The 18,660-nt window shown below is 43.0% G+C and overlaps 3 protein-coding genes across 5 annotated transcripts; 1 reads left to right on the top strand and 2 right to left on the bottom strand.

Annotated features, from left to right (window-relative positions):
• Window positions 1–1,673: 1,673 nt before the first annotated feature.
• Window positions 1,674–6,721, top strand: LOC112280396 (DUF21 domain-containing protein At4g14240). The gene is made up of 13 exons (XM_024515854.3): window positions 1,674–2,295; window positions 2,488–2,564; window positions 2,747–2,830; window positions 3,012–3,125; window positions 3,240–3,326; window positions 3,531–3,602; window positions 3,774–3,841; window positions 4,042–4,129; window positions 4,274–4,347; window positions 4,590–4,899; window positions 5,026–5,072; window positions 5,344–5,428; window positions 5,946–6,721. The coding sequence occupies exons 1-13, from the start codon at window positions 2,064–2,066 to the stop codon at window positions 6,090–6,092; spliced, it is 1,485 nt and encodes a 494-aa protein (XP_024371622.1). The 5' UTR covers window positions 1,674–2,063; the 3' UTR covers window positions 6,093–6,721.
• Window positions 6,722–7,759: 1,038 nt separating this feature from the next.
• Window positions 7,760–12,049, bottom strand: LOC112280408 (uncharacterized). 3 transcript variants are annotated; one of them, XM_024515881.3, is made up of 13 exons: window positions 11,952–12,049; window positions 11,470–11,734; window positions 11,265–11,329; window positions 10,879–10,971; window positions 10,501–10,633; window positions 10,256–10,318; window positions 10,017–10,076; window positions 9,694–9,816; window positions 9,398–9,469; window positions 9,055–9,192; window positions 8,646–8,801; window positions 8,233–8,385; window positions 7,760–8,115 (listed from the first exon to the last, which is right to left on the bottom strand). In XM_024515881.3, the coding sequence occupies exons 2-13, from the start codon at window positions 11,641–11,643 to the stop codon at window positions 7,978–7,980; spliced, it is 1,368 nt and encodes a 455-aa protein (XP_024371649.1). In that variant the 5' UTR covers window positions 11,644–11,734; window positions 11,952–12,049; the 3' UTR covers window positions 7,760–7,977. The 3 variants fall into 3 exon arrangements, with proteins under 3 accessions (XP_024371649.1, XP_024371659.1, XP_090110086.1); XM_024515891.3 differs by having other exon boundaries at window positions 11,867–12,021; XM_090253960.1 differs by having other exon boundaries at window positions 11,470–12,017.
• Window positions 12,050–12,988: 939 nt separating this feature from the next.
• LOC112280388 (uncharacterized) lies at window positions 12,989–18,391 on the bottom strand. The gene is made up of 7 exons (XM_024515841.3): window positions 15,798–18,391; window positions 15,500–15,658; window positions 15,105–15,305; window positions 14,655–14,909; window positions 14,008–14,522; window positions 13,551–13,817; window positions 12,989–13,426 (listed from the first exon to the last, which is right to left on the bottom strand). Exons 1-7 carry the CDS (start codon window positions 16,912–16,914, stop codon window positions 13,334–13,336), a joined length of 2,607 nt encoding a protein of 868 aa, XP_024371609.1. The 5' UTR covers window positions 16,915–18,391; the 3' UTR covers window positions 12,989–13,333.
• Window positions 18,392–18,660: the final 269 nt, after the last annotated feature.

Below are 18,660 nucleotides of genomic sequence, written 5' to 3'. Positions count from 1 at the left end.
AATTTACTTGTAGGATCAAGTAACAATTTCCACTAATAATACCCACATGTCTTTTTCTTCAAAATAATAATTCATCATTGCAGGAGACTCAACACATACAACACTATTCACAATCCAAAGATGACAAATGAGAACTGAGCCACAACAAAATCAAAGGATCTCAAGAGAAATCTCAGTATTTGCGGATGAACATGAAATAAAGAACTCTGACTATGTCACACACATGACACAGACATAGTCACAAAAAAAAAAAAAAAAAAAAAAAAAAAAAAAAACATCAACATCAACAACAACACAGTTACCAACATAACCCTATTCTCAAACCCTATTCCCACACCCTACACCAAAACCATGTGAACAAACACAGAACCGAATGGGAATGTAAAAAGGGGGGGGGGTGTGTGGTAACAAGAAGGAATTAGGGTTAGAGGGGCACCCACAAACGAGAGAGAGAGAGAAAAGGAAGGAAGGATGTATGTAAGTATGTAGTAGTGGTGGAAGGTTACCCTTTGTATGGTGGGGTGGGCAAAGGGCTTTTGCTGCTGCAGAGCTGGAATGATATTAATAAGAATAATAGAATAATGAGAAGCATGAGAGCAGTGGGGTGAAGCCACGTGGGGGAAGGGGCCTTGTCATACCCCAGCCATGTAGAGTAGAGTAGAGCAGAGGAGTGCCCTTCTCTTCCCTTCCCTTTCCCCTTTTCCACATGGAACCCAAATGTGTTATTTTAGGGACACTTAAGGAGAGGCATGTCAGAGTTTGCATGCACGAAGGAAAGGAAAGGAAAGGACTAAAGGAAAAAAAGGAAAGGAAAGTATGTAGTAACAGTATTTACCGTAAGTGAGTGTGTGTGTGTGAGTGTGAGTGTGTGTGTGTGTGTGTCTTATAAGGGAGTTGTAGGAGGGGAGGGGGTGGATTTTAAACCTTGCAAGCAAGCCTGGAGAAGATGAAAAACAACAACAACAGCAACGTCATGTCAAAGCCGACCGGGAAGACAAGGTCCTTGCTTGCTGCTACAGTACTCGGGGAAACAAAAAACACAAAGGAAATGTTCTAGTTCGGCATGAAAGAAAGAAAGATAGACAGACTGGGTGACACAGAAAAAAGAAACAAACAGAAGAAGGAAGGGAGATAGAGGGAAAGAAAGGAAGAAAGAGGGAAGAGGAAGAAGAGAATGTGTACCGGGATCGGTGGGTTTCAAACCCAGTTGATGGAAAGGAAGGGGAAGAGAAGGGGAAAGGGAAAGTCAATTGGAGAGCCACCACCGGGACGGTATTGAGAAGGGAGAGGGAGGGACGGAGGCCTGGCTGTGTGTGTGTGCGTGTGTGGCTGGCTGATGACACTCTGCTGCTGCTGATGCGCTCTCGCTGTAAAGTGTTCAGTTTCCAGCTCCCTCTCCTCTCTCTTTCTGCTTTGTACGTCTTTTTCTGGTTTGATGAGTCAACCTGGTTGTTGTAGTAGTAGGTAGTAGTGGTAATAGTAGTGCTGGTGAGTAGTGACGAAGAAGAAGAAGAAGAAGAAGAAGAAGGGAGGTGGTTGTGGGTGTGGGTGTAATCGGGCTGAGGAATGGAGGTGTGAAGGAAAATGAGAGAGAGGAGGAGGAGATGAGTGCATAACTTAGGGGAGAGGGAGGTTCGGAGCATTGGTTTCTTGCTTGTCCAGGGGTATCGATCAGCAGGTTCTGTGAGAAAACAAAACAAACAAACAAACAAACAATCGAATTGAATCGAGAACGTTGAAGTGGGTTTTTGGTTGGAGAGGAATGAGGTGGAGGTTTTGGTGTTTTTCCGTTTTTTTTTTTTTTTTTTTTTTTTTTTTAATTTAAATTTAAATTTTAAGTTTAAATTTTAGGGATGGGGCTTTGTGGAGAGGTTGCCAATCTCCATGTGAATCTTTGAGTTTCGAATTCCGGGATTAGTCCGTGGTTGGGACTCCGGTGTTCGAAGAGGACGCAAGTGGTTTTTATTTTTATTTTCCAGTAATCCGTCTGAAGAAGTGTAAAAGAAAAAGACAAAAAAATAAAAATAAAGAGGAAGAAAAAAATAAAAATACCGGACGCTGGAATGGTGGTTTTTGGATTTCTGAGACTGGGTCACTTGCTCCGATCGTCGATGGTGGGAGATGATCCGTCGCCCTATTCGCAGCCATGGTGGTGGATTTGGGCTGGTATTTCTCTCTTTCTGGTGCTGTTTGCTGGCGTTATGTCGGGCCTGACGCTGGGTCTCATGTCGCTTGGGCTTGTGGACTTGGAGGTTCTTCAGCAGAGTGGCACTGATGAGGAAAGAGAACAGGCTTGTATGTTATCTTCCATCACCACCACCACCTCGCAGCTATTCGTTGGCTTTCATTGTTACAAACTGAATTCCCTGCAAATGATCAGGTGGAGGCCTACCATATTCCCCTTGGGTTTCATACAATATGAGTTCGAGGTGCTCATGCTGATGTTTCCTGAATCGGTCACTTTGTGTTGGTCTGATTGATTTGCAGCTAAAATCGCACCCGTCGTGAGGAAGCAACACCAGCTCCTCGTGACATTGCTTCTCTGTAACGCAGCTGCTATGGAGGTATGTGACTTTGTCCTGTACCGAAATAGCGTGCGCCATTACAAATTAGCCTCCAAAATGCGCCCTTTGCTCAGAAAATCATTGAGAATGTATGCAATTTGCAACAACGACAAACACTATAAATTTTGTACTGGTTCAAATCAAGTGTTTGGTGATAGTAATATAATTTTTGTATGGCGCAGGCTCTGCCCATATTTCTGGACGACATGTTCAATGAAGTAGTGGCTGTGATTTTGTCTGTGACCTTTGTGCTTGCCTTTGGAGAGGTATCTTTCCAAACTCAACAAAGAAGCACCATACGATGAGTGTAATCTTGTGTTTTATTTCATTTTTTCAACCATTTTCCTTAGCATTAGAAGCTCAGTGTCATCTTCTACATGTCACACTGTTTAGGCTTCGTTGTTGGGCCCCTTGTGGCTTAGATTGCTGGCGGTGTTTGATGTGCAGGTTATTCCTCAAGCAGTTTGCTCAAGACATGGGCTTGCGATTGGTGCTGACTTGATCTGGTTGGTCAAGATTCTCATGACTATAAGCTGGCCTGTTTCCTACCCAGTCGGCAAGGTAATTGTGATTGTTTTTCAACGCCGAAATGCTCATCTTCTGTTGGCAATGCTTAGGAACCACTTAACTGTGAGTAGTAACTTAAGAAATTGGTCGTACGATTTCTGAATGCAGATTCTGGATTATTTGTTGGGACATAATGAATCTGCATTATTTAGGCGAGCGCAGCTGAAGGCGTTGGTCTCGATTCATGGAAGAGAGGTAGGCTCTACGGCAGTAGTGCAAGATGGACATTTGCTACGTCTCTCTTGCGAAAGTGAGCTAATGTTTCTCTAATTGCTTTGGTTTACATTCTCAACGATCTGATATGTTAGATTTTCAGTTTTTATCTCTGGACATATTGGTCTTTTGATGCAAATGTCAATGTTGGCTCCACGTTGTGATACTGTCTGGTTTCTGACTCAGGCTGGAAAGGGTGGAGAGTTAACGCATGACGAAACTACAATCATTCAAGGAGCTCTAGACTTAACGGAGAAGGTGAGTCTACCTTCCTCTCAGTTCATCTTAACGTCATTTTTTGGCGTGCTAGCTGATTTGTGCGGATATCTGACATTGTAGTTGTAGTTCGAAGGTGAAGTTTGAGTCTATGAAATAGCTGACGTTTTTTTATTTGTGTGTGTGTGTGTGTATGTGTGATGAATTATTCAGACCGCCCTGGACTCCATGACTCCAATTGAATCAACATTCTCGCTTGATGTCCATTCCAAATTAGATTGGTGCGCTCCACTTAAACTTCGACTGTTAAATATTCTTGTAGGTGTGTGTATTTCTTTCGAATGTACCACGGTAATCTCAGCTTTCAAAAACGTAGCTTGTCCCGGTTGGTGCGTACATAGTTTCTTTTCCTTCTTGTTTTTTTTGGTGTACCCCCAGAGGTTATTGATGTTTTCTTGTCCTGCAAAATATTTTACTGCAGGGAGGCGTTGGGGAAAATAATTGCTCGAGGACACAGCCGTGTTCCTGTTTATGATGGAAATCCTCGCAACCTTATTGGCGTTTTACTGGTGTGCAAGCTAACTAACTTGGATTGAAAAGACTCTGTGTTTCTTGGTCTTCTCCTAAATCCTTCAATAAGTAAAACATGGAGGCTGCTTCTAGATGATCAATTCACAAGTGGTTTCTAAATCCCATATTTCGTGATTTTGCAGGTGAAAAGTTTACTAACAGTCCGTGCTGAGGCCGAAACCCCCGTTAGTTCTGTTTCCATAAGGAGGATACCCAGGTAAGCTCATTGGTGTGGCAGTGTAGTGTATAATATTCGACAATTAAAACTAGAAAGCTGCAAATCAACTCTGATCTCTGCTTCCACGTCACCCGTACATCACTATTTTTTCAGCTGCACATGCTGAAATTGTATTAGCTTGCTCAGGATATTCATTTGTTGTCTGTGTTTATGTAACATTTTGAAACTGAGGACTGGAAGGCACTTTGATGAAATTGAATGCATCTTTTTCTAATTGTCAGAGTGCCCAGTGATATGCCGTTGTACGATATACTAAACGAATTCCAGAAGGGCGGGAGCCACATGGCAGCTGTAACAAAAGTGAAAGGCAATAAGAGAACTAGTCGTGGCCACGATCTCAATGGCATTGAAAAGCTGGAAGGGTCTGGTATGAGTAGAGAAGCAGACGTGGAAAAAGGTGTTGGAAATCAAACTAATGCAAACGGGAACAAACAATCTGAGGAGAATGTTTATGATGACTATGATGACCTAATGGATGGTGAAGTTATTGGCATCATAACAATGGAGGACGTGATGGAAGAGCTATTACAAGTACAGCTTACAAAAAGAAATTACCATGTCTACTGAATTTGAATCTTGATGCGCAGCTGTTCGTGAACAAACTAACTGCGCCTTTTCTTTGCTTCTTGACTGGTTGGCTGTTGTTTCATTTTTCAGGAGGAGATTGTGGACGAGACAGATGAATATATTGATGTACACAAGAAGTAAGTGACTCGTCCAGAGTTGCGTCTCAATAGATGTTTTTATATCTTGCTTCGTTAGTGTCAGTCATGCAGATGACAACCGCGAAGAAAAGTATGCCAATGCCTTTCCCAGAGCTGTGGTTCTCATATGATGTCATATCAGAATTTGTGTTTTTGTGTGCATGAACAAGTCAATTATAGTTTTCTACACTATGATGTAGTTTATATCTTACCTAGTATCAGTTAAAGTCTGTCACATGTTAACGTCAGAGCTACTCCCGCCGTTGTGTAGGGTACGAGTAGCGGCCGCGGCAGCAACACAGGTGTCTAAAGGGAGTTCGATTCTAGTTCGTCGAGCTGGATCTCTACGTACTCCGGTAAGGCATCCAAGTCTTACATTTCTACTTTTCTCACTTAACCTTAACGTGTCCATAGTTACAACTTACTCACATGAAAACCCTGATTTAGCAAACATCATGTTATCAGCATATGTAAAGCACATGAGAACATTGTTCTTTTAAATAACACATAGCTTCTAAAATTATTTACCTCTTGGAAACATCAATGTGTTGATCAAACATAGATCGACTTATCTTTTGGGAGAGGAGATCCGTTCGATTTCAAAGTTTTTGAAGAGTGATGGTTTTACAAGAGAACGAGTAAACTACGAACAGCAAATTTTAGGAATATATCATCTCTTGGAAAACGTGTTATCTCCTAAATCAGTAATTAACAACTTGACACTCGCCAAATGGATTGTATGAAGGAATTTATAAAACTATCAGAGTTATCTATTTCTCGTAAAGAACACCATTCAGCCAGAGTAAATGTTAATGATCAATATTCATCCATGCAACTTATGCTCAAGTTTGGCTAATATTATCTTTGGAGCAGCAAATGGGGCTTTCGAAGCAAGGCCAGCATGCAGTGAGCAAGATCTGGCAAGTGGAGAATTTGGCCAGAGAGGAGCAACTGGCGACGCATGGCCTGAACGGCGATGCTCTGACGACGCCACTACTGTGGAACGACTCACATAAGTGATTACACCCACATGCAATATGATTGCATGTAGGTAAAATTTTATGTACAAAGTATCTTAGGGACCAAAGTCACCACTCACCGACCAATTACTCTTTTAGCTAGTGGTTCATCATGGCCCGCAAGCGAACATCTTGGTCCACAAAACTCGGCTTGGAAAGGAGTTGAAACAGGTTACGACCGCAGCTCACAATCAGGCTCCTCTCTCTCTTCACTTTGTAAACACCAAAACGCCTTGTAATGCTCCAAAAACACTGGGTTGCAAGATCAGTGAGCACCCAAACCATGGATCATCTGGAGTTTTACGTTTGTGGGTAGTATCAAGGTGTTACCGGAGTGTTGTAGAGCGGTTTTGGGGAGAAGGATTCAACATCATTTTTGCTACTTTACATGGGACTCGTTAGATTGCTTCTTATTCAGTTCATGCAAGTAGTCTAATGGTGTTGTACATAATAACTGGCAGACTGCTGTAGTGCTGTATGCAATATGGTGCCAAAGCTGTCTCACTTGGGCTCTATCAGAGCAGGATTTTAGAAGCTTTGGTTTCTGCTTTCTCTAGGAGCTTAGCATGCGCAATTGTGGATTAAAAAAACAGTGTTTTCAACATTGTCTTTCTGACAGCAATTGCTTCATTATGTGCCAATCTTGCAGAGTGTGGGCATTGCGAAATTTGTGCTTACCAATGTGCACATCCTTTCGTCTCAACACTCGCATTAATGTGCCTTTTCTGAATGCAGAACCTCAAGTTCAGTAAACAAACATTTATTTGTACTTGAAAAATATTTTCAACATTTTTATTTAAATTTATATATTTGTGCACATATAACAATGTGTTGAATTGTATTTTAAAAGAACTGCTTCTATAAAATTTTCAGGTTTTTGGATAAATCCGTAGTATCAACGAGTATTTTCTGTTGATTTCTAATAGAATCGTACTTTTAAGCTTTCAACTAAACCTATAGGAAAACTTTAAACTATAACTCCGAAAAACAAGAAAGGTGCAAATGATTTCAGACGATTGCAGAACGATATCAATTATTGGAAAAAGTTAAATATGAAAAAATGCATGTGTAATATTGTTATCAACAATTTATTATTACTATCAATGTAATAAAAATATGTATGATAACATCAAATTAGTTGCCACTCAGCGCAACAAACAGCAAACTCAGAAATAATGAGCGAAGTGGAAGAATTCAAAAAAAAAAAAAAACGCATGCATTCAATGGAATAAAATAAAAGAAAAAATTCAAAAAAATGCACCAACTACCCAAAAGTATAACGTGACTGATGATTCGAAATGACACATAATATGCGCACTTGATGTGACACAATTGCATGATCATCAATAAAAAACAATTTCCCACATGACCAAATAATGACTCATAAGACGGACTATTCCCAGTAGCAATGTCCTATATAGAGAGGGTGGTGGTCATTTTCTTCAGGATTTTGCCAACTTGAGAAAGTCCCATTACCCACAAAGCAGGGCAAAGTCAACAAAAGATGGCAGCGCTCGATGTTATTTCTCTTCACGTGGGAGTGGTCGACTGCTGCGACATCTATGTTTCATCTAACAGCAATAGAATTTCCAGTAAATGAGGCTTGACGATATTCAGAGTTGCTTGAAGGGTGCAAGAGCAAACATTCATGATTCCGGAACTCAATAATGCAGACAATGCTCATCTTTATGCTTTCAAACAGTCCCGTTTATAACCTTCAGCATTGAAACATGCTAATACTCTATTGAATCTAGCAAGATTTGGCTTTCTCTTTCGTGGCAATCGACCTTCCGAAGTGGACTTAACTTCATTAAGAACGTCGTCCTCTGATCTCTGAATCTAATCCTACGGAAAGGGCATAAATATCGACGGCAAAAATAAGACAATCAACTCCTCCCTGATCGGGCAGCTTTGCCTTTTGCAAGAGCAGCTTCACGTTCAGCAGCTTGCCTGGCCAATCTTTCTGCCCTCTCCTGCCGTTCTTTCTTCTTCTTATCATCAACGCCTTTTTTCCCGCGACTCTTCTGCAGGGGGAAAGTGAAATAAACACTTGAAAATCGTCCAAGGCTCGTAAACTAACCATAATAAAAGCATTCCTGTGGCATTTCTCTGAAATGTATGTATGCAGTAATGGTACATACCTGAGTAGAAGCATTGGTATCTCTTGTGCTCGTGGAAGGAGCACCTTTGCCAGTTCGTCCCTCACTACCTGGGGTAGAAGATCCAGGATTTTGCTCTTCCTCTTGTTTGGAACGTAGGTATGACTCAATCTTCGCCTTGGTAAGTATCTCGAGCTGGCAAACATCCACCAATAATTCCTTGTTAGATTTCTCTTAAACAACAAAACTGAAGACTGCAATATCTCGCCTAATTCTACGCATGAGTTAATACAACCAACTGGATCCAACTCCTGAACTACCTATATTAGTAACACGAGAATAGAATAGATTTAACCAAGCATGTAAAACAGAAGTCACACATATTGCTAACACCCAAAAAGTGATTTAAGCTGAGGAATTTGCTAGTGCCGAGATAGATGAGCCATAAATTCTACCTGCTGCTCGCGCCACTGATTTTCCCAGGCATTGTCTAGTAATGCTCCATAAACCCCTTCTTGGGTTTTTAGTAACGTCTCCATCTCTTGCCTCACCTTGGGATTTTTCAAATCTTCCTTACGCCAATCCGCTTCAGACAAGGGAAGTTTTACATTCTTCATCATAATCCAACAGTTACCAAAACATTGTTTCAGTTCAATGTCCAAAGCTAGGCAGCTGCGCAAGAAACTGATAGCAAGTGTGACTTCTGCTAATCTTCAGATGCGGACCCATCTAGTACCTCAGATAAATATGCTCAAGACAATTATAAACTGTAAGGAGCTGACCAAGAAAATACGTCAACACGCTGTAGTCAAATAGATTCAGCAAAATCAGACGTAAATAAACATTGGGACAAGTAGAACTTACCCCCCAATTCGCAGGCCTTGGGGGAGGTTGCATTCCTTCCACTTCGGCTAGAAGTTGCAACTGAGCTTTATGAAAGGGTACATTCTGCACTATTACAGGATCTTGTCTAGCTCGTTCTGGATTAATGCTCACTAAACCCTGCCCACCATGCAGAACATGTTAGTTGTCTTACATGGATACAACCCAGAGCAATAAAGTAAAGTATTTAAGGACTCACAGTAAATTCTGTGAAACTTTGAAAAACTAACCAACCAAGAAGCTACTTCTAAAATTTTAAGTCCACCACGGAGGATAGTCCTCTTTACTTTCCTAGTATATTTTATGCACAATCAGAATAAACAACCTGTTGTAAGACCTCCCACCCAGCTTCTCTTCTTTCCACTCTTTCGCGCAATTCTTCATAACGCCTGTCGTCCTATTGCCAAGCCAAAAATAACCTCATGAAAATTTCTGGCAACAAAATTGGTGACAGTGCTAAATTAAGGCAATTCACACATCTCCAAAACGCTCCAAAGCTGAAATTGGGAGATCGGAAAGTTTGAGTGTGAAATTCATAAGAAAAATTCTCAAACGTAACCGAATGTAAGCTACTATTATACAAATTAGAAGCAAAATCATCTATCATAATAAATAACCCACCATGTACTTCATCCACATCTTTTCTTTGACATCATCATCATACTCTACGCCATCCTCGATAGCAGGCTTCTCGAACATCATCCAATAGGCCAAGTCCGGATTTGACATCAGCCGATCTTGTGACTGCATCGACGACCGCATGTTAAATCCAGAACTTTTGAAATGGAAGTCAACACAAAAATCAGGAATAAGATGTACAAAGCGAAAACCTATAATTCGCCTTGCCTCCATGTAAAAAATATGCAGAAATTCAAATAGACAATATTATGCTTAATCACTTTTGATGCAAAGATAAAAAGACACAAACAGGTCTAAATATGGACCTCAGTAGGCGGTTTAGTCTTCCTGTACACATTCCATGCTTTCCAAGGAACATCCATTATCTGCATTAAACAACAACTAGAACATCGGTAAATGAAACGAGATGATGAACAGCTAGTAGAAATTAGTCCAAAAGAAGATCATCATGTGGCAAAATTGTCTCGGGACAAACACTAGTACAAGTACAGATACATCGACGCCATATCCTCAAAAAAACAGACGATTTCAGGACGTGGCTTACGTCCTCAAAGTTCATCTTTGGTTTCCACGACTCGCCTTTGCACTTCTTACATGTCATAACTCCCTGCGAAGTTGCACGAAAAGGTTGTATAAGCTCCACCAAATTGCTGAGGCTCAACTCATAACTGAGAACTTACAGAAATGATTGCAAACCAGGGTAAAAAAATATGATACTAATCCAAGTAGTACAAGAAAAATACGCGAAGAACCGAAAATTTACGAAAGATCCCAACATGCACAACATACCGTGCCATCACAAGTTGGACATTCTCGGCGGGGCAATGGGAGGCCTGAATTCACAGATGCAGGAACACAAGTCAAATTTGCAGCCCCACCAGCTATTGCCCCTGCCAAGCTCTCAACCGAATCGCCCTGTCCCCTGCACATTCGCTTATATTAAAATTTAATCATAATGATAGATCATTAAGCATCTACTTTCATGCACAGATTTCAGGATGTAAAGTAACATTTTAGCTTAAACCAAACCTACAGCTCTCATTCTCCTCTTCAAGTTCTACTTTACCTCTTACACATTTAATAACTAACTTCTAATACTCCATGAAAATATGGCGTCACAGGTTCAGAACTCCCAAAACAAAGAAGTGTATATTCGGCGAAACTTACGATTCGAGGTCCTTCACAAAATACCCCACCAGACCTTTGCCCGCACACATGGTGCAGCGCAACCCTTCCCAGCCGTTGCAATCAGTGCATTCCCTGCGAGAGTGCTACAATCAGAAATTGCTGTAACCTAGAAATTCTTCCGTTTGAGCTTCGACAAGATAGCATCATTCTGTATGTATAACCCACCACATCAAAAGGGACAGGAGCCTACTACGGAACCACTATGGCTTGAACCCAGGTGAGCTGCATCTTCCACGAACTAAACGAGCCAGCCTAAAAATCCATATTTCAGCTTTTTATCATCCAGTTTGTTGAAATAAACCACTGCTTAGTAAACACTTGAGAAAACATAATCGGCCTTTTCTCGACCTAAACACCATATTAACCTTTTGCCAAACACTTTGCCAACGCCATCCAATGCAATAGCTGCTGTTCCTGAGGCTGCCACAACCTGTCCACATTGACATTCTCATCAAATTACAGGCCTCACTTCCCATACCAAAGTCCCACCCCTCGATTCCAAATTTCCGCGTAATCTATCATAAACCCAAAACTACGCCCAATCACCAATACAATCCAGAAAGCGCATACCGCCACGGAAAGGGATGCAACATTGGAAATGAGCCTGGGCACGCCAAAGCCCGCATCCGCTGCATCACGCACATCCCATGACAATTCCAAGGCTGTATCCTTGACTGCACCCATAAACTCCCCGGACCTCTGCTTCACCACGGCCAGCACGCGCTCTACATTCACCTTATTCATCTTGGTATACCTTGAAAAAACCCTAAACCCCACTCTCCTTCCTCAATTCCACCCCCGCTGCGCCAAATCACTTCTCACCCTTGCGCCTAGTCTTCGCATGTGCAAACAAAGCAGCAAACCCACGTCAATCCCGCGCTGCTCAACTCCTCGATACCCAATTCTAGCACATTCTCACGAAATCATAGCACCTCAAGATGATCCCAACAATTGCACTGAGCTTTACCATTGTTGCTTATCCACAAACATGCAAAAAAAAAATTGCCTACTGTACAGCAGTTCTAAAGATGAAACACCCAATGCACAGATACCCATCGCACGCAATCGCCGTGACAGCCTATCTCAATGAATTCACGAAGCGCAGTGACGGGAGTGCTGCGATGGTTTTCTGGTGTGCCATGGCGCACTCGACCTCCTGGATGACGATTCCTATCCGAAGGATTTACATCCACAGTTGGATGGATAATATAATCAACGGAATGTTTCTCTCGGCTGAAAGTGCAGGTGTGCTGTGACATCGGTCGTTGATACACTGCTCAGCATGAATATATGCATTACTTTGTCAAGACAGTGGGCGTTATATGACTACTCTGGGGTTTTTTGTTGTAGAAAATTTTACCTCAAAAGCTGTTACAAAGTGTTTCAATCTGCCAACCGCTAATTGAAGGGAACCTATATAACTAACCATTAACGAAACTTGAGGTTTTGTTTTCGAGTGATGCTGAGGAGCCACTAAGAAACAATTCTCTTGTGATTGTCAAATTAGTTGAAGAGTTCAATGTTCATTCTGCAGTGATTTGGATTGTTTTGAATCATCACCGAAACCCTGCCGCCTCATCTAAATAATGTCAAGCCAAGCTTGCTGAAGCTGGAAAGACCAAGTACATGAGGAAGAGCAACTTCGGTATCTGAACGAGCGTTTCTACACTGAGCTACCTACATCCATAATTCTAAGTAGTAACCAATCTGACAACTTTTAAGGCTCTGTCACAATACACTATGTACGGAGGAGATGCCATCACACTGTGAAGTGTGATAGACAAAGGAGAGAAGGAACCACTTCAATACTATCGACACGCCTTACATCATAGTGGAAACACTGAGCAGGAGATAATACGCCGCATGTAAGCTTGGAGAATATATTTTTGTAAATGCATCACATACGAAGCTTCCATAATACTATCTCTTAATGACTTAAAATTAGATCATGTGTTATTTCGAGACTGAAATTGAAAACTGAAATATCAGCGAGCATTCAACAAAAAACCCATCCATTCCAATGTACACAACTCAGAACACAGTTACTGATCACAACAAGCACTAAATAACAATGCCCACACAATCGATAGAAATAAGAGTCAGACCTTTTATAAGAATTAAGACACAACCCCACAAGTCCAGTGCCAACTATGAAATTCTAACGTGGTCTAAACAATCCAGCATTGATTAGCAAGAATTCGAGAGTCCAAAACTGCAATGACTTTGCCGGAGTAAAAAAAAACCAAAGGAATGGACAGGCAGTCGTATGCATCTCCTAATTCCATCAGCGTCAGGAGCAATTACTCCCAAAAAAGATCCTCTTCCTACTCCACTAAGAACCTTAATGAAGGAATCATTCCCAAACATATGTTACATGGGGCAAAAAAGCAAAAGCTGAGCAACCCCGGTCCCCGAAATCTGGGATGGTTTGCAATCACACCATTTTTGATGAATATGAAGACTTCGAAGACGAATTTTCCACTCCATACCGTGCCAACAGCTGTACAAGTTTGTCTCTTGATAGAGGCTGTATCACATAAGAAAGACGCTGAGTAAGATTCTTCGGGACAACATAAACGCACAATGGCAACTATTTGATAAACTTGTAATGGAGTAGCCATCCATTTGCTACACTTGAGTGAAATATGTACCTTAGTTTGAAAATCATCGACACCGGCTTCGAAAAACATTTCTCTATCCGTTGTCAACGCGTTTCCAGTCAATGCAACAATTGGAGTTTTCACTCCCATATTTCGCAACTGTCTTGTAGCCTCATGGCCATCCATCACTGGCATCTCTTTATCCATGAGGACAAGGTCATATGTCCTTCCTTGTTTGTGAAAATCTATTGCTATTTGACCATTCTCGGCTTCATCACACAGCAGATTCAGATTTTGTAACACCTTTCGTAGAATTATCTGCAAAAGGAAAAAAGAAAAAAGAAAAAAAGAAGAGAAACAGTGAGAATTCGAAATGAATTCAAAAAATAGTGACAAAGAGAACAATAATACAAGCCCGCAGAATTAGCAACGCATAGGCAACATACCAAAACTCCTAGAGATTATTCTTAATAGTAGGTGGAAAATAGTTTGAAGGGACAAAACTTACTCTATTAATTCGTGTATCTTCAACAAGTAATATTTTTCTTTGACGTCCGTCTAACCCATCGTGCTTAGATTTCTTTGCGCAGCTATCAGATATATCACTATTCACATTTTCATTAGGTACTTTATTGGTCATTTTCGTTTTCACAGCCGGTTTCAAATCTTCTTTCAAATTCGATCGTCTTCTTGATAATGTGATTGATTCGTGCACAACTGTCACGCCTGAACTGTCCATTGATTGAGTGACCTCTGACTTCTGAAGCACGGGTGCTCCTCCATCCGACTTCACTTGCTCTCGCTCGTTACTCACATCCACTGCCACAAGCGGAAAAGGAAGGGAGAAGAAAAAGGTACTGCCACTGCCTTCTTCAGATTCTACTCCGATATTGCCGCCAGCTCGCTCAACAAACCTTTTTGCCATGCTAAGACCCAATCCAGAAACACCGGCCTTCAGAACCCATCCTGAAGTAACAAACGAATATGGTTCGAACAGCTTTGCCTGATCTTGAGCGGAAATTCCTGCACAAACCAACGCTCAAACTTGAGAACTTGAACACAAAACATGCCAAACTTGAACGGAAACCCGATGAAAAGAAACAAACAAAGTTTCACAGCACCTGCTTCCATCTTTACAATTCAGATTTAGCTTACCGATTCCGTTGTCTTTCACAGAGAGCCGCAACTTCGCCACTTTCCCCTCGCCAGTTTTAATTTGTGATGAAGTTTTTGACAATATTTGGATGCCAGCAGCTCCTAGTAAAGGCCCCTCACTTGTTTGAGGAGACGGATTAGGATGTGCGATGTGATCTTCAAAACTTGTGTTCCCCACAACCTCCTCACACTGTAGGTCCAAATCCAATCTGCCTCCAGACGGCGTAAACTTGACAGCGTTGCTTAAAAAATTTCCTACATACAAAGAAAATAACAAACTTAGAACTAAATGCTTCCCATAAAACAACCCAAAGATTTTTTTGAACAAAAACAATTGCTAACTAAGGTAAATATTTGACAAAATGAAAAAATAAAAGCATAAATAAAAACAGCCAACCAATCCCATATCTTCAAAACACTAAGACGGACACAAATCAAAAACACACTCACCTAAAGTCTGCACTACTCGCTGCTTATCTCCAACCACTCGATGCGATGTAAGCAGTTCGCTTGCCACACTGTCGATGTTCATGTTAAATACAATGTCCTTCTGCTCCAGCAGATCCTTAAGGCCCCAGGATAAGAACTTGATCACGGCAAGAATGTCAAACTCTTCCTTGTGAAGTTCCATTTCACCGCCTTCCCATTGACCTGTACATAAAATGCATCTTGACCTTAGAATCATCACGAATAAACTGCAACAAGACGGAGCAAAGAAAGCTAATGCCAACTTATTTATAATAAGAATAAGTACAAGAGAAAGCAACACCTCGAGTACACTGCATTTTCATCCCGCCAAGTGAATAAGTTTCAAACCAACGGTTGACAGGAAGCTTTCAACTTACCCATATCAGTGACATCGTCGAGCACGCTTGTCATCGTCTCCGCACAGTCTAGCATCATCTGAACCAAGTCCATCTTGTCTGCTGCGCTTCCTAACAGGCCACCTCCGTCTCCGAGAGCTCGCATGTGACCGAGTCCCAGGACAATGGCGTTGAAAGGCACTGTAAAAACCAGAAAAGAACCATGAGCAAAGCATACAAAGCATAATGCAATGTGAAAGAAGGTAGGCCCAATGTCCAAGCTATCTCAGAGGGTCGCACTTGCAAAGTTTCGGCATTGGCACATTCTGCAGATACCCACCTCTAATGTTATGAAAGACGTAGGCCATAAACTGCTGCTTGGACCTATCAGCTTGTCGAACCCTCTCATCGGCCTCCTCGACATGCCGTCGATTCTCATCGTACTCTTCACAATGACAAGAGCTCGACGTTTGCATCGGTGATACTCGCCAAAACCGACCGCCCGATGCCCACGTCCCGAGGAGTAGTACGAAGCCCGCAGTTAACAGCCCTAGCAACGGACATGCCTTCACAAAGAGTCTACAATGAGAGCCAACATCCTTGCTGCTATCATGAAGAACACCAGAGTTGTTGCGGAACAACCTGGGCTCATCTTTAGGGTGATTACTCGTTGCCGACGTCAAGAACCGTATACAAAGATACAAAGTAAACATAGCCCCCATGACGGTGAGAAGTGTGAACCCAGCCTCGAAAAATAAAGTGGACTTGGAGTGCCTCTCAGCTTCAATGTCGAAGTCATGCACACAACACCCATCACCATCATCGCAGGATGATGAACTGCTTACGCTCGTATGTCGCTCAGAATATGTTACATTTTTAGAGTTGTTGTCACTATCCACGTGTGTCTGAACCTCAGTCGACTGACCCACGTACTGGCTAATAGAGTATTCCTTGCCCACAGGGAGGCTCAAAGTGCGCCTATCATGCAACAAATAGTTCTTCAATACAAAGCTATTTATGTGACCGTTCTTCCCGGGAGTAGAAGATGATGAATACGTCTCCTGCGAGAACTCGTGCGACTCTCGCGAAACTTGCCTGACTAATCCACCCTTGCTGTTGTTTTGCCCCGATTTGCCATCACTGCCACATCCGTCCGATTTCATGTGGTCCTTGGAGCCGTGTGGCAACCCTAACTGCATCTCTTCTCGCACCTCGCTAACTGTGTGGACCAAACTGCTCCGGTTGGATTCAAAATCATGGTCGAACACTGCGCTATTATGACGGACTAGCGAATAGCTGCCGCTTGATGATTCCCGCATCCTGCTTCCAGCCAAACCGGCATCTCGACAACAGTCATTCCCTCTACCGGCCCTGAACGAATCTTCCATGCACAAACTATGCTGAAGGGGTCGTCGATTCCTCGACGATGTTGGTACCCCAGCCTGCTTGACTCTCATACCGGCGTAAAACCACTCTTAACTTCCAAGATGACCCTCCCGCTCGGCTGCTTTTTCTTTACGTTTCCTCTTCCAAACAAACCCACGCTACAAAAAACTAAACTAAATCAAAACCTGTACACGGATGTCCTGATGCCCCATTTCAAGAATACCCCGGACAGAAACCGTACAAACGAGTATATCGACTCTGCAGCAGACTAGATCTATGACCTCTGGTGGACAAAGGTACTGAGAAATCCTCGGCTTGACCCGTGCAAGGGCACCAAGACGAGGTGGGCATCTGATTGCCACCAAAAGAATCCCAACCCAACGCCGAATCTCAACACCGCCTTCTGCGCATGCCCCTCAAGAACGCAATCCTCGACGTCACCTGCTCTACTCTACTCTGCTCGCTGTCTTCCTTTCTTTCGACCGCTCCTCTCACCAACAACAAAGAATAAATTCCCACTACTCTCCCTGGCTCTGTCTCTGTCTCTCTGTCTGTGCTATCGCGTATTCGCTACTCCGCGCGTGCGGTGACACACTTCTAAACTACCAAAATTGAACCCGAAAAGAATGGTGCGCGTTGCCAATGTGATAGTCTAAACAGAAGGACCCATGTTCCGAAACGTGTGTCCACAGCCTGGTCTCGTCAACAACGCTAAGGAAGAAGGGATAGAAGTTGAACTAGAAGAAGAAGAAAAATTATCGAGCGGAACAACAACCCTTTGCCTCAGCCCTTTGCTTCAGCTTTGCTTTGCAGCTCTCTTTCTCTCTGGAATAGAAAGAAAAAGAACCCCCATTGCCCCCCTCCCCCTTCCCTGCCTACTATGGCCCCGAAATGCCCCCCATTATCACATCGCCACGTGTCCATGTGTCATGCCTTTCTCCCGCTACCTTCCTGCAACAAGGCCTCCCCCCTCAAAAGATCTACTCCCTCCCCTCACCTCTCTTCCTAGATTCCACTTCCTCTTTACCTTCATTCCCACCCCACTCTCTATGTACGCCGTGTGTACATTACTCGAGCTGAGATTTCAAGAGTACACGGAGGGGGCTCCCCTCGCTCCCACGGGTCTGAGAACGAGCTGGGAATAGAAGGAATTGGAGCCAGGCCGAACGGACAACGCCCACGTAGAATGCTGAGCCCGCAGCAGAGCAAATTCTACATGCTTTTGTCTTCCCTTCCTTTGCTTAGACCGCCTCGCAAGTTTGTGCTTCTGCTGCGAAGCTGCGTCATCGAAGTTGCGGACCAGGATGGGAAGCGTCAATCACCGGCGAGCGAGCGAGCGAGCGGGTGAAAGCTTCGACCAGGGGAATTTTGCAATATTAGCAAAAGGAAAAAAGAGTGCTGACCAGATTTGGGGGGACGCAATTGTGGGTGCCAGGGTGTGGCCTTAATGAGGCGCACCAGCCCTACGGGCTAGAAAGTGTGTGTTTGTGTGCTCCCTGCTCCGCGTTAGATGGGCCGAAGTGCTCTTTTGTCCGCGTGCAGCGCTTTTTCCACCCTCTTCTCCCCTCTCCGAACTCGGCTTGCTTGCTTACTTATTTCGCTGCTGATTGGCGCCTGCGACATCGTCGTCGAACCGGTCTACTGTCCATGCCTTCTACACTTCCCTTCTCGCTCATCGTGTTGCCGGAGTTTCCACTCTCCCGCCTTTCTGGAAGTTGGTGGCAGGACTCCGATGGAGCTGCGCTAATGTGACGCGCTCCCGGGCAGAAAACGAGGGAAAAAGCTTACTCATCGTTGCCACATGGAGCTCTCTTTTC

This window comes from Physcomitrium patens, chromosome 1 (assembly GCF_059467195.1).
Source record: "Physcomitrium patens ecotype Gransden chromosome 1, ASM5946719v1, whole genome shotgun sequence".
NCBI classification, from domain to species: domain Eukaryota; kingdom Viridiplantae; phylum Streptophyta; class Bryopsida; order Funariales; family Funariaceae; genus Physcomitrium; species Physcomitrium patens.
The sequence above is the reverse complement of the archived record's forward strand: the minus strand, read 5'-3'. Positions and strand labels throughout refer to the sequence as shown.